This window comes from Bos javanicus, chromosome 12 (assembly GCF_032452875.1).
Source record: "Bos javanicus breed banteng chromosome 12, ARS-OSU_banteng_1.0, whole genome shotgun sequence".
Taxonomy (NCBI): Eukaryota; Metazoa; Chordata; class Mammalia; order Artiodactyla; family Bovidae; genus Bos; species Bos javanicus.
In genome coordinates, this window is record NC_083879.1 from 18,933,466 (window position 1) to 18,946,924 (window position 13,459).

Sequence of the window (13,459 nt, forward strand, 5' to 3'; positions counted from 1 at the left end):
CAGAATGCATTTTTACACCCTATTAAAGCTGTTACTTAAGTTTAAGTTATAATTTATGCCTGCAATCTCTCGTGCTTTTAATTGGTATTCATTTCTTCACTCTTGACATGATTTCTTCTTTTTATTCGACCTAATTCCTAAATTCCCCTCCGTTCTTACAAAAAACCAATTGATGAAAGAATAAGGGGCAAGAGAAGAAACTATAGTAAAGGAAACTTTAAAATACCTCACATATTTACTTCCATGATCATTAATTAAATCTTTACTTTCTGTGATTTCTTTTAGGAGAATTTTATTATGACTAATTAGTCTTAAAGGAAAGGGATGATGATTTTAATTATCTGTGAATATTTATGGAGAGCTGTGCAATTGGTAGGTGAAAAATGAAAACACTGATATTAATATTTGTTTTTCTAGTTTGGGCCATTTTCAGAAAAACATGATATTACTACAGCCCCTGGACCACCAGATCAGTGTAAGCCCCCTCAAGTGACATGCAGATCTGCAACTTGTGCACAAGTGAATTGGGAGGTATTGTCATTTCCTTCACTTATATTTGCTTTAAATGATTAAAAAAGAGAATGAAGATACTATTCATTTCATCTCCATAGATTATACAAAGAGTAAAGTCCTAAAAAGTAAAGTCTTTTCTCTCTTTGAAGTATTTAAATAAGGTATATGTTTACAAGTGTTTAGATTCTTGTCCATGGTGGTGCCCCGTCTCAGTACTGAGATATTTACCCATGGTGCACTTAATGTTCAGAACAGACATTCATAGGAATTAGTGTATACTATTTCTCTCATGTTTATTATCTCCAGTATACTTACTGCATATAGTAGTAATCAATAATGATAATTACATTTTCTGTTTCCTTTAAATTTAACAAAATATCCTTGTATGATTTAACATTTATATTACTTAATAGAATTATTTAAAGTGTATTTACCTTAAGATACTCTTTAAAGTGATTGAATCATATTTCTGTGTCTGATTGAAAAGTTATATTTTTTGACAGATCTTTAATTCAGGTGGCCTTAATGAATAAAAATGTAATATTAAACAGTTTATGTTCTGTTAAACATTTTTTTAGAAATCCAAAAACAGTTCACTTTTTTATGTGCTTGGGTAAATAACATTTTTGCCCCCAAACTATGTAATCACTATCAGAACTTAAGACAAAAGACTTTATCCCCTTTTCTTAACTTTAAGGTCCCTTTGAGTAATGGAACTGATGTCACTGAATATCGATTGGAATGGGGAGGAGTTGAAGGAAGTATGCAGATATGTTACTGCGGACCCGGTCTCAGTTACGAATTAAAAGGACTTTCACCAGCAACCACCTATTATTGCAGAGTCCAGGTAAAGGTGGTCAGGGTTTTGTCACTCTAGAGTTTTGTGTTTTGTGAGCATTTGCATAATTATGTCTTTAACTTTGGGGCTCTATTAATTTGTAGGCTCTGAGCATTGTGGGTGCAGGCCCTTTTAGTGAAGTAGTAGCCTGTATGACTCCACCATCAGTTCCTGCTATTGTGACTTGTCTTCAAGAAATAAGTGATGATGATATAGAAAATCCCAATTATTCACCATCTACATGCCTTGCAATAAGCTGGGAAAAGCCTTGTGATCATGGTTCAGAAATCCTTGCCTACAGCATAGACTTTGGAGATAAACAGCCCTTGACAGTGGGAAAGGTTACAAACTACATTCTAGACAATCTGCAGCCAGATACAACATACAGGTACACAGTAAAAACTATCTTAATTTTTGCCTAGACCAGAGAGACACTTTAAATAGAATAATCATAAACTAAACCTTTTTTTTTTTTTAACATGGCACTTAGAATACGAATTCAAGCCTTGAATAGCCTTGGAGCTGGTCCTTTCAGCCACATGATAAAATTAAAAACAAAACCCTTCCCTCCTGACCCACCTCGTCTGGAATGCGTTGCCTTCAGCCACCAAAACCTTAAACTGAAGTGGGGAGAAGGAACCCCAAAGTCATTGTCGACAGATTCGGTTCAGTACCACCTTCAGATGGAGGATAAGAATGGAAGGTGGGTGTTTCTAATTGCTTCTTTATATTGTTTCTTAGGTCTCAAGTATATAAATTTTTTTAACACTAGAAATAAATTGTTTTCAAAAACAGTTCTCATAAATAATTTTTAAGTATGCCATTTTTGAAACATCAGAAGACATAGTGAAGAAAGAAAATAGGGGATCTGTTCTTTGGCTCTCTAACCCATTCACTGTCTTCAGGCTAGTGAAAGGAGCGATCTTTACTGCAAAATAAGTTTGTCAATGCTGATTTCCAGCAAGAGGTAGTTTTTACAGTAAACAGTTGATTGGCATAAGATTTTTGAAATCCTTGAGGGTTATGTCTCACCCTCCACACACTCACGGCGTGAACACCATGTGAATGCAGGAGTTCACTTCCTCACCATCAGATCTTAGACCCTCTGATAAATAGTCCAGTCCCCTGGCTACTCAGGTTCTTCTCTGTTCTGTCCTTTGCCATCTCATTAAATGCGTGCTGTTTTATTCCACTAAATCATGCATTTGAATTATAGTGTTACTCAAAGTAATTAGTGTAAATTATTCAAAATCCAATCCAGGGCAGTATATTGATGTTAAATCCAAAATAAACAATGCCATATATCTTCCTCAGTTGATACTTTAATCTTTTAAGAATTCTGTTTTGTTTTTGTTTTTTATGTTTCACTCAATTTGTTAGAAATAAATTTGTATGTCTGATAGATTCAGAGTACTAATGACAATTTTTCCCTAGGTTATTTTGTTTTTTTGCATTGGGTTTGTATGTCAGCCAAATATTCAATAATGGAATACTCAGGGTACTTGTATATCAGTACTCCCTATCAGAAATAATTATACATTTAAAATAGCGTACAGAATTAAACATCCTGTATCAATCATAAGAGCATTACACAGAGCAAATAGTATTGATCATTTATTTCCTGAAATCTGTGCCTCTCTGAATGTTAGCCTTTGCTCCTGGCAGAATTTGTGTACTCTTTGTAACCTTATATCTGGAAGGAAGATTTTTGCCTTGCTGCACGTTTTTGGTATAGCCATTTATCTTTAATATATGTTGTTATTGTTAGGTGAATTAATTAATTCATATTTAGGGTTGTGCAAGATTTACTAGAAACAGATTTAATTGGTATTTGGTTGAAAAATAATAGAACAAAGATTCTATGAAGTATAGATGATATTAGTCTATATTGTAGATATTATTGTAGATATTCTATATTGTAGAACTTTAAGCATGATTAATGTTTAGCTGGCATCTAGAGAACTGTTGCAGGGTGTGGGGTATGGCTTTATGGTCTTCGTGGAAAATAAAGAAATTAAAGTGTTTTATGATATTGTAAATTTACCACATAGGTTTCATAAATCAATTTAATATCTTTCTTTAGTTACTTTCCTTTGATTTTTCACAGCTCTTCACATTTGTGTGGGATTGTGTCAGAATGCTACCTCATCTGTGCCCTGACCACAGGTTTTTTATTGTGGTTCAGCTTTTTACAACAGTGGCTTTGCCACTGGTTTTTTAATCCTCTCAGTTTAAAAAAAAAAAAAATGGAGATTCAAAAGGCAAGGCTTATCCAATTCTTGGAAACAGTGTTACTAACGATCATTAAGTATTCCTTCATTTTAAACTAACTACAATTTTCAGACTATTAGAACTACGTAAGTTCTAATGTAGAACTCATTCCTCAATTTCCAAAAATTTTTAAAACAGCCAATTAAAATTTTGGAGAACATTCAGCATATGTATGTCATATATGACACTAAGCTTTGCATTGAACAGTTCAAGTGGATAATTTATGGGAAATTATATACAATATTATCTCATACTGTTAGGTAAATATTAAGAAAACCTCACTAAATCAATTAAAATTATGCCTAGGAAAGGGAATTACCTTTTTTATGTGACAAACTGTATGCCTGTAACTCTAGTTAGAAATAATTGATAATGAAAATTGTGATGTTCTGAGTATCTTTTAAGATGTATACATTAAAAAACAGCAGTCAGAAGCAAAGCGATACCAGAAGCCTAAAAAGAAACAGTTACTGTGATTGGATATGAAATTTTGCAATAAATTTTCAGGAAACTATGGCAAATTGGGAAATTAACTAATTCTGTGATTTCCATCTGATGAAAAATAAGGATTTATTGAGTGGCAAAACACTGTGGCGTTAAATTCTAGGGGTAACTTACTGCTGCTAAATAGTGTCCGGACTGTTCTTCTTTAGTGGTTTTTAAACATTTTTCATAAGGTAGTCAAGGTTTATTTTTCATAAGTCATTTCCATTTTAGGTTTGTATCCTTATACAGAGGTCCATGTCATACATACAAAGTACAAAGACTTAACGAGTCGACGTCCTATAAATTCTGTATTCAAGCTTGTAATGAAGCAGGGGAAGGTCCTCTTTCCCAAGAATATATTTTCACTACTCCAAAGTCTGTCCCAGCTGCCCTGAAAGGTAAGTTCTCCATCCTCAAATTACTTTCTTTTAATAGTAAATTAATTTTAAATGCTCTTTCATAATGTACTTTTTGTACAATTAAAATTTATCATCTAGTATGTGTCTAAATTTAAATTATAAAAAGGAAATGAGCTAGACAAGCCTACTTACTGGGAGCTTCACTTAATAATAAAAGCTATTTTATCTGGCATAGTAATAATGAGTGCTGTTTTTTGTCACTCATCTTTTAAATAAACATAAGTACTAAATTGAATAGATAGGCTGGTTTTCTAATAGGGCCATTTACCATTTTCACTATTATTATTTTTAAAAAATCACAATTCTTGTTGTTTTGAGTCATTGCTATTTCATTCATTTGAATTTCAGGGGGAGAGGTCATCTGTTTTAGTAAAACCTAATACTCAGTTAATTTGAATTTTTAAGTCAAATTTACATACACATTCACACATTTGTGCATGTATTATATATTTAAGATTAATTTCAGCAGAGTTCTTATTTTAAAATGACCCTGACAAGTATTGTACTTTGTGCATTTAGCCAAGAAAAAACTAAAATTCCTTTCCCTCTGAGGACAAATCACAAACACTTCTAGTACAGTGTCCTGGATCATATACTTGAAAGCACCATCTGTTAACTGGACCCATAATAGCAAGATTGTTCTTGAATACACCTTCTAATAATGTTGATGGATTTCACAAAGTTATTTTTCCGTTCCTTCATCTGGTTTAGTTGTCTCTTAACCTTAAGAAGATTGCTGGTTTTAACACCACCTACCCTACTACTGAGTGAGGTAGTCATATGTGTGGTCAAGAATTTGGGGGTGTTTTTCAACTCATTCTCTTAGGAAATTTCTTAAATTATAAAATTTCATGTTCTAGTTATGCTCTTTGAAGTACCATGAAAGATGTTGTAGAACTACCTCTAGCTTTTTAGCTCAGTGAAAACAGTACTTCTCTTGACAGATCTTTTAATCAGTCTGCGTTGTAATGCTTATAGATTGCGTGGCCTGGAGGATAGTAAGAGTTAGCCATTGACCATTTCTCGGCAAATTTCAAACATTCTCTGATGCTTACTTCAAGTTTATAACTAGGTTTTAAAGTCTGTTGATTTTGACTAAAACAAATGTCTGTGTGACGTGCCAAGTGAAAAGTCAAGCAGATTTTATTTATATTTCTTCTCTACAGCCCCCAAAATAGAGAAAGTAAATGATCACATTTGTGATATTACATGGGAGTGTTTACAGCCAATGAAAGGTGATCCAGTTATTTACAGTCTCCAGGTTATGGTGGGAAAAGATTCAGAGTTCAAACAGGTATGTGTCAAAATATAATTCTATAGATACATGTTTTTACCGTTTTTCACTTTAACGTGTTTTCAGTACAAGATTTGACTAACCTTTATCTTCCTAATTCAAAGACATTTGTTCAGTGCTTACTGTGTTCCAAAGATTAGTAACTACACAGTATATCAGGATGCAAAATCTTTTAGGTATGAGCTGAACTTAAACAGAGTATTCATTCATTTGATAGGCTTTATTGAACTCTGTGCCAGGCACTCAGGACATGCACGGAACAGAAAGTCCTTGCCTTCATGCAGCTTACATTCTAGCAGAAAAAAAGAGATACTAAAAGCAGATAAACACATCACTGTATCAGTGTTAGATAGTGATGAGCACAATGGAGGAAAAAAAACGGGATAAAAGGAGTAGGGAGAACTAGGGCAAGGGACAGCTAGTGCTGTTTCATACAGGACAGCAGGTAACATTTGAACAGAGACTCAAAGGAAGTGAATATGGGGAGAAGAGTGTTCCAAAAAGCAGGAACAGTAGGTGCAAAGGCCCTGAGGTAGGAGCATGCTTGTTACATTTAATGGACAAGAAGAAAGTCACCGTGGCTGGGGCAGTGTGACCAAAGGGAGGAATAATAGATGAGGTCAGGGAGTTAATCAGAGAGGGTCTGTGAGTGGCATGGAGGTCATGCAGGGTGTTACAGGCCACGCTTCTGCATTTACTCCACGTGAAATGAGAAGCCAGTGGAGGGTTGTGACCAGAATAGTTACACGATCAGACACAAAGTCAGTGTGACTAGAGTAGGATGAGGACAGATGCAGAGACACCACTGAGGAGGCTTGGACAGTGTTGGTAATAGTCATAGTTAGAGTGCAGAGTTGCCGTATGGAAGCCTAGAGGAACTATCCCCTTCCCAGCCAAGAAATTTCAAAGACGGATTCCTGGTAGAGAGTGAATAGCCGATGAAGTGAGGAGCTGTCAGTGTTCATTATAACTTATAAAAGAAGTCTTTATGCAGCTCAAAGGCCTTATTTCTTTTAGGCATTTCATCTGCTTCTCCCTTTTTGCTGTCAAACTTCGTGATTTTTGAGGGCTTTTAAACTGGGTTGTTTATTGAATTGAATTTAGTATCTTACCTTGTATTTTCTTTTCCCAGGAGAAAAACCAGTCATTCATCTATTTTATTTCATTCTTGTGCTGTTATAATTATTAATAATAGATTACTTCTCAATATAGGTATAATTTTTTCCTTTCAAGTTTTGCTAAATATGGAAGCATAATTTCTTAACCAAAATTACAGAAGGCCCCAAAGGGTCAGATTAAATTTGGAATGTGGTTGTTTTCTTTATTAAGTCATCTGCAAATTGACATGATAATTGGATTTGAATATAATTTACAGATAAGCAGGTTTCCTTCCAAGGAAGAAATCAAATTAATACTAATGAAAATGTAATTGCACTACATGTTTAAAGGAAATAGGGATCCCATATTGAGTAGTATGTGAACACATCACTACATGAAACAGCAGTGCTAATTCTAATTTAAAAGCTAAATTATCCCCATCAACACTCTTTAGATTGTAAGCATACTGTAAAACTGATTTCCTTAGAACTTCATCATATATATGCATGTACATATGCTCATCTAAATCTTTTAAATGTTTATATAATTTTATAATTTACTGACAAATACCAAAAGTTTGAAGGTCATTTTTTAAGAGTTTGATCTCATTCATGGAATTTAATACTTTACTTAAAATTTACTTGATTTTCAACACATATGTATTAAATACTACATATGAAGAAATTGAGGAGGCTACATTATTAATATTACTGTTCTTATTTTCCATTTATTACACATTAGCAAGCAAGCAGAAATACTATAATTGACATTTTGTGTAAGCAAACAAATAAAAGGTCATAATAAAGATAAAACATAACTTTATAAAAAGGAATGATTTCCCCGCCCCCCACCCCGGGACTTTAGAATGTTTTCCAAAAGGATTATCACTGAAGGGACTCTTGAGGGGGCTGGTTACCTCTCAAGTGTGAGTTGAATAAGGCTCAAGAATGGAGTGTGGAGTGGAGGAGGCCAGGTCTTGGTGGGTCTTTATTCTACAGCAGTAGGAACTGTTGATGTTTTTAAGAAGGGGATTATTTTTTTAAAAGTTGGTGGTTGACTTTCTAGGCGAGCCTCTAAAAACCTATTTAACCTGTAATGTTGCTGGTTTGAGGGGTCTGAAAGCAAATTAGTGTGGCAGCAACTAGTACTTCTGACCCTAGACCGCACTTAGAGTTGTTTATCTTCTTCCTTTTCTGCCCTGTTTGGGCAGTCATTGGCTTTGACCAGACTTCCCACTCGGTAGCACCTCACCAAGGCTTGGCCTAGTTCTCTAAAATCACACTCTTGCCCTGACTCTTGCCTTCCTCCCTCACATACATTGTAACTCTCATCTCCACAGTATAACTGACCTTATGGGCATTAGGAGAAAAACTTTTTGCTTGGGAAAATTCATATCAAAAGTCAAGTGTCTGCTGGCTCTTTGATCCTCCCAGCAGTGTATACATTTTTTAAAGCAAGTGCTTTTTAACCAAAGCAGCATTTCAAGTGGCATAACAGGGTGAAGTAAAAATATTGGGGGACAGTAGAACCACCTTCAAAGTAGATAATTCCCATTTGGGAGTCTATACCTGAGACAGTTCTTGTGTCCAAGCTCATTAATGTTACAAGTACCAGGAAAATTAATTCAAATTGGCGTATAAAGTATAAATCCTCTTACAGAGAACCCTGTAGGTAGACAGGTTGATCCAGGAGCTTAATGCAGTCATCAGGGACATAGTTTCTCTCAGTGGTCATTGCCTGCCACGGGGAACTCTTGCTTATTCACATTCAGCGAAGTCTTGTATCTGCAGTTACCTATAGGATGTCTCCCTGTTTAGACATCTTCCCAACATCTAAAACAAAACGATCTTATCATCTTCCTTCCCAGTCTCTTCTCTCCAGCTTCGTCCTAATTTATCACTATCATAAACTCTTCGGTATCCGTAAACACTTCCCTGATAGCTGGTACAGAATCCGCCCGCAATGCAGGAGACCCTGGTTCAATTCCTGGGTCGGGAAGATCCCCTGGACAAGGGAATGGCTGCCCACTCCAGTACTCTTGCCTGGAGAATTCTATGGGCAGAGGAGCCTGGCAGGTTACAGTCCATGGGGTCGCAGAGTCAGACACAACTGAGCAACTAACACTTTCACTTGAAAGCTTGTGCTTTTATCACCAAGAGCCCCTGTCATGCCCAGTTCCCTCAATCCCTCACTCAGCCTTATGATCAGGATTCCTTAAACACTGTTTAAATACACACAGTAAAGTGGCCCTAAGTTTCCAGTTAGTGTCTTAACATGGTCCTCTTCCCGGTGTCAAATCGCCTCACCTGTCACCCTCATGCCATTTGTTGAGGCTTTTTCCCAAATCATTTTACCGTGATCATTTGGAGACAAATGGAAAGTAAAGAAAACTTCAAAGGCAAAAATGAGTATCATTCACTGTACCTATAGGACAAATACATATTTTTTAACTTTTACTAAATTGACCCACTGTATGTATATTGTTTCACACTGCTTTCTAATACAGTGTTCTGATTTACTTAACTTCATCCTTTTACCATCACTGAGACATAAATCATTTCTATGTTCCCACTCCCTGAAATGCTCATCTGCATCTTCAGGACTAAGGCATATTCAGCATTTTTTAAAGATTCATTTTTCAATAAAAATTCATTTATATATCTTTTTAGTGTCTACCAATATACATTTGATATATACATAGTCAGTACTATTATAGTGGCCTTTTATTAATAAGTACCTATTATATGCTAGAGGCACAAAATTGAGGGAAAGATCGTACCTTGCTCCTTTGGGAGCAAACCAGTATGTAAAAATTTAGATTTATAACACAGATACAAACAAGGCAGCTAAAATTGCTTGACCTTACTTGTAACCCACCAACTAGCTGGGGAATCTCAACTGGGAAAGCACTGAGTCTTGGTCTTTTCATTTAGCGAATGAGTGAAGGGATTCAGTAATGGAAGTGAGAGCTTCCGTATACTGAGCACTCGCTATATGCTGGGCACTATGCTGTAACATGTTAGTTGACCTCATTCTCGTAATTACAGGGTGACTGCTGTCACACCATCACGGCATGTGCAGGGTAGAGCAGAGCTCGGAGCCCAGTCCCTGCAGCCCCTGGCACTCTGCCTTGAAAATCTGTGGAATTCCATTCTTCTTATTGCCCTTCTGGGGGATTGAGCAGAGGATTTGGGTTTTAAGATCTAATTCTTTGGTTCTAAGTGGTCTCTCACTTTAAAGAAAATGATTTGCCACAGACACCTGTAGGGAGCTCTCCTTTTTCATTTATTGTTTCATTCATCACATCTGATGGAAACATTACAGAAAATCAGTTTTACAAAGATACCATGGGAGAGGAAGATCAGACACTTCCTCTTTTCATGGAATGGTTTCACACAAGTTTGACTTCTTACATCTGGTGAAACCAGAGAAATGCTGTGGACTGACTGTGCTTATTCTGTAGCTACTCTGGGGGCACAGCTTCCCTCTCAGCTGGTCTGTAAGCTCTGCGAGGGCAGACAGCACACCCTGACTCTTCAGATTTCCCCTGCCATTATACAGCAAACAGCTGAGTTCTTTAATATGTAGGTATTTTAAAATCTCGTTTAAAAGAGCCAGGCAGTGGCTCTCACAAGCTTCCATGTCAAAAATAACTCTAAACCTAGCCAGTTTTAACACAGATTTTCTACCCAGCCTTCACATACAGTTCTTCTTTTCCTCATGCCTTGCTATCAGATTTACAGAGGTCCTGACTCTGCATTCCGGTATTCAAGCCTTCAGCTGAACTGTGAATATCGTTTCCGCGTGTGTGCCATTCGCCAGTGCCAAGACCCCGCGGGGCATCAGGACCTCGTCGGTCCCTACAGCACGACAGTGCTCTTCATCTCTCAGAGGACTGAACCACCAGCCAGCGCCAGCAGAGACACTGTGGAAAGCACGAGCCCCGGGCGGGCGCTCAGCGACGAGCAGTGCGCAGCCGTCATTCTTGTGCTCTTCGCGTTCTTTTCCATTTTGATTGCCTTTATCATTCAGTACTTTGTAATCAAGTGAAAATATAACTTTATTTTTAATATTACCTTTTATTTTGTCATGTACTAAAATTATTTCTGTATTGCTTTTACAAAAACAGTGGCATTAAGCACTGGCATTGAGACTCTAGTACATCATTTTGGCCATTTTTAATGCTTTATATTGCTAGGTAGAGGCTGGCACCTTATTAGAATGCAAGCCACAGAAATAGCAATTTTTGGCTTTTTGTTTGGTTGGGGCTCTTTTTTTTCTTTCTTTCTTGTTTTCTTTTTTTTTTTTGACATGCCTTCTTGTGAAACAAAATTTCTGAGAGGCAACAATACAATATATAATTGATATTTTGACCAGTCGGCATGAGTGTAACAGTGACATCCTGATCTGTTTGTTCTAAAGATTATTACCTAGTGAAAAATTCAGAATGGTTAAAATTCACACTAACATGCTATATAAAAATGTTAAAGTATGATGATGCTGTGAAAGCAATCTAGTGCTATATTTCTACCTCCTCATTTGTCTTAATTTGGTAAGTGGGATTATGATGAATAACTGGAGGGGCTTAGCAGACAAAAACTGGATGAAAGAATATGCATGGAAAAAAGCTTCTTGTTTGATAAATGTGGAGTTCTTCATTACAAGTATATATTCATGAATTCACAGATAAGTCACTTGAAGAAAGCACAGACAGTTTACTTGGCCTAAAAATATTTTAACGTTTACTCAGAAACACATCTTCAGGTCTTGAAAACATGGAAAAGAACAGAGGGCTTTTAGATAGTTAACTTTTTAAAAGTAATTCATAATCAATCCTGAATTTCAGACTTATTTTTGAGCCTTTGAACTATACGTGTGTGTATAAGGACATGCACGTACATATGGCTTTATATATACCAAGTGTAGAAATATATATATATAATATACACACACACACATACACTCTCACTCCATCTATCTGGTAGAGGCTAATTTTGAAGAACTCCTGTAAGTTTTGCTGCTTCTCCCATAACTACTGCCATCACCATCAGAATTCATAATCAAACCTAACCTTTTTGTTTGGGGCACCAAATCTGAAGACAAAATTAATTTGCACCAGTAAACTTCAAGCTGCTTTCTTTCTTGAAAAACTAATGTTTAATGTAATGTCTGTTTGGATACTGTTCCAGTTGTTGATTGCATGTGGTTAATGTTGCATTAGAGCACTTTGCAGTTACATAATTCATTAATGTTTTGTGAGCTTGCATTTGTGAGTTATTGGATGATCAGATTGAATCTTGTCAAGTATCACATTGTACATCTTGCATAGATGTCCATGACTGCCAGTAATAATACAGTTTGTAATGAAACTATCTAAAATTCTTGTTTTATCACATCTGTTATCTGTAAAACACTTGTAACTAGCCTTTTTAATTTATTATTTGAATTTTAGGATAGTGAATCACTAATTTTTAGTTGCTGAGGTTAGCATTTTAGTGATTACTAAGCACTTCTGTCAGTCTTTGAAAAAAAGGACGTATGTCTTGTGCTTTGAAGATCTCTGAAGAATTTCTTCTATTAGAATGGGCATGTATTGTAATTGTTTTATGTCAAATGATCTGTGCTGTAGAAAAAAAACATTAACTTTTGTTCAAAAAAGAAATGGATAAACTTGGCCTTCCCAAGTGGTAAGAATGATCTGTCACTATAAAATACTGTATGTTTACATTTTATTTAAATTTAATCTCTTATATGTAGGCTGATAACGTCCCCCGAAACAGTGATTGTTTTCTAGAAACTTCTTAAAAGTGCCACATGTGGCAGTACAAATGAGTTTGAGTGTAATAGCCCAGAGATTTCTATATAGTTGAATGTCTAAAATGGTAAAATGTGCCACTGTGGCAGTTACAGTGGCTTATGTTTTTCATAGTATCTCAAATGAACTCCTATTTTTGATAGTAAATGTCATTTAATAGTGTACTTGCCATTTGAGCCTCACTGTAAAATGAGTGCAGAGGAGAAACAATTTTTAATGTAATCTTGATTTTACCTCATATACTGTACATTCCAAAAACTCTAAACTTTTTAAAGATTATAGATACACTACCAAACATATCACCTTAAAATTGTGTAAGGATGAACTTCATACAGATGAAAAAATATAATCTCATAAAAATACATAAACTATGTAGCAAAAATATCTTTAAAATCCATGGAAAATAAAAGTTGTATCATTCTTTTTTTGAGATATGTTTATTGTATTCATAAACATTATTTGCTGCCTCTTTTGGAGAATGAAATGTTAAGGTCTCCCTTCTTGCAATTGGCTTACAACAGTTTTCCCAAAATAATTAAATCTTCAACAGGAGAGGATCCGTATTCAAGAAGGTCAAGTTTTATCCTAGTGAGCTGATTTTGTGCAATTCATTATATATCTATATATAAAGAAAACAAGATATCTAATGAATAAAGATGGGTCTGAGGTAAACTTCCCATTGGAAAGAAAATCGGACCTCTCCTCACCTATCCTGCATTCTTTGC

General features: G+C 35.6%; 1 protein-coding gene across 8 annotated transcripts in view; it reads left to right on the top strand.

Annotated features, from left to right (window-relative positions):
• The window catches only part of FNDC3A (fibronectin type III domain containing 3A), a 113,486-nt gene extending 100,324 nt beyond the window's left edge, over nucleotides 1-13,162 (top strand). For all 8 annotated transcript variants that reach the window (XM_061434624.1, XM_061434622.1, XM_061434623.1 and 5 more), the window contains 7 exons: nucleotides 418-531; nucleotides 1,211-1,360; nucleotides 1,456-1,739; nucleotides 1,842-2,054; nucleotides 4,340-4,506; nucleotides 5,694-5,821; nucleotides 10,655-13,162. In XM_061434624.1, coding sequence (XP_061290608.1) covers nucleotides 418-531; nucleotides 1,211-1,360; nucleotides 1,456-1,739; nucleotides 1,842-2,054; nucleotides 4,340-4,506; nucleotides 5,694-5,821; nucleotides 10,655-10,969 — 1,371 coding nt within the window. In that variant the 3' untranslated portion in view covers nucleotides 10,970-13,162. The remainder of the gene's footprint in view (nucleotides 1-417; nucleotides 532-1,210; nucleotides 1,361-1,455; nucleotides 1,740-1,841; nucleotides 2,055-4,339; nucleotides 4,507-5,693; nucleotides 5,822-10,654) is intronic.
• Nucleotides 13,163-13,459: the final 297 nt, after the last annotated feature.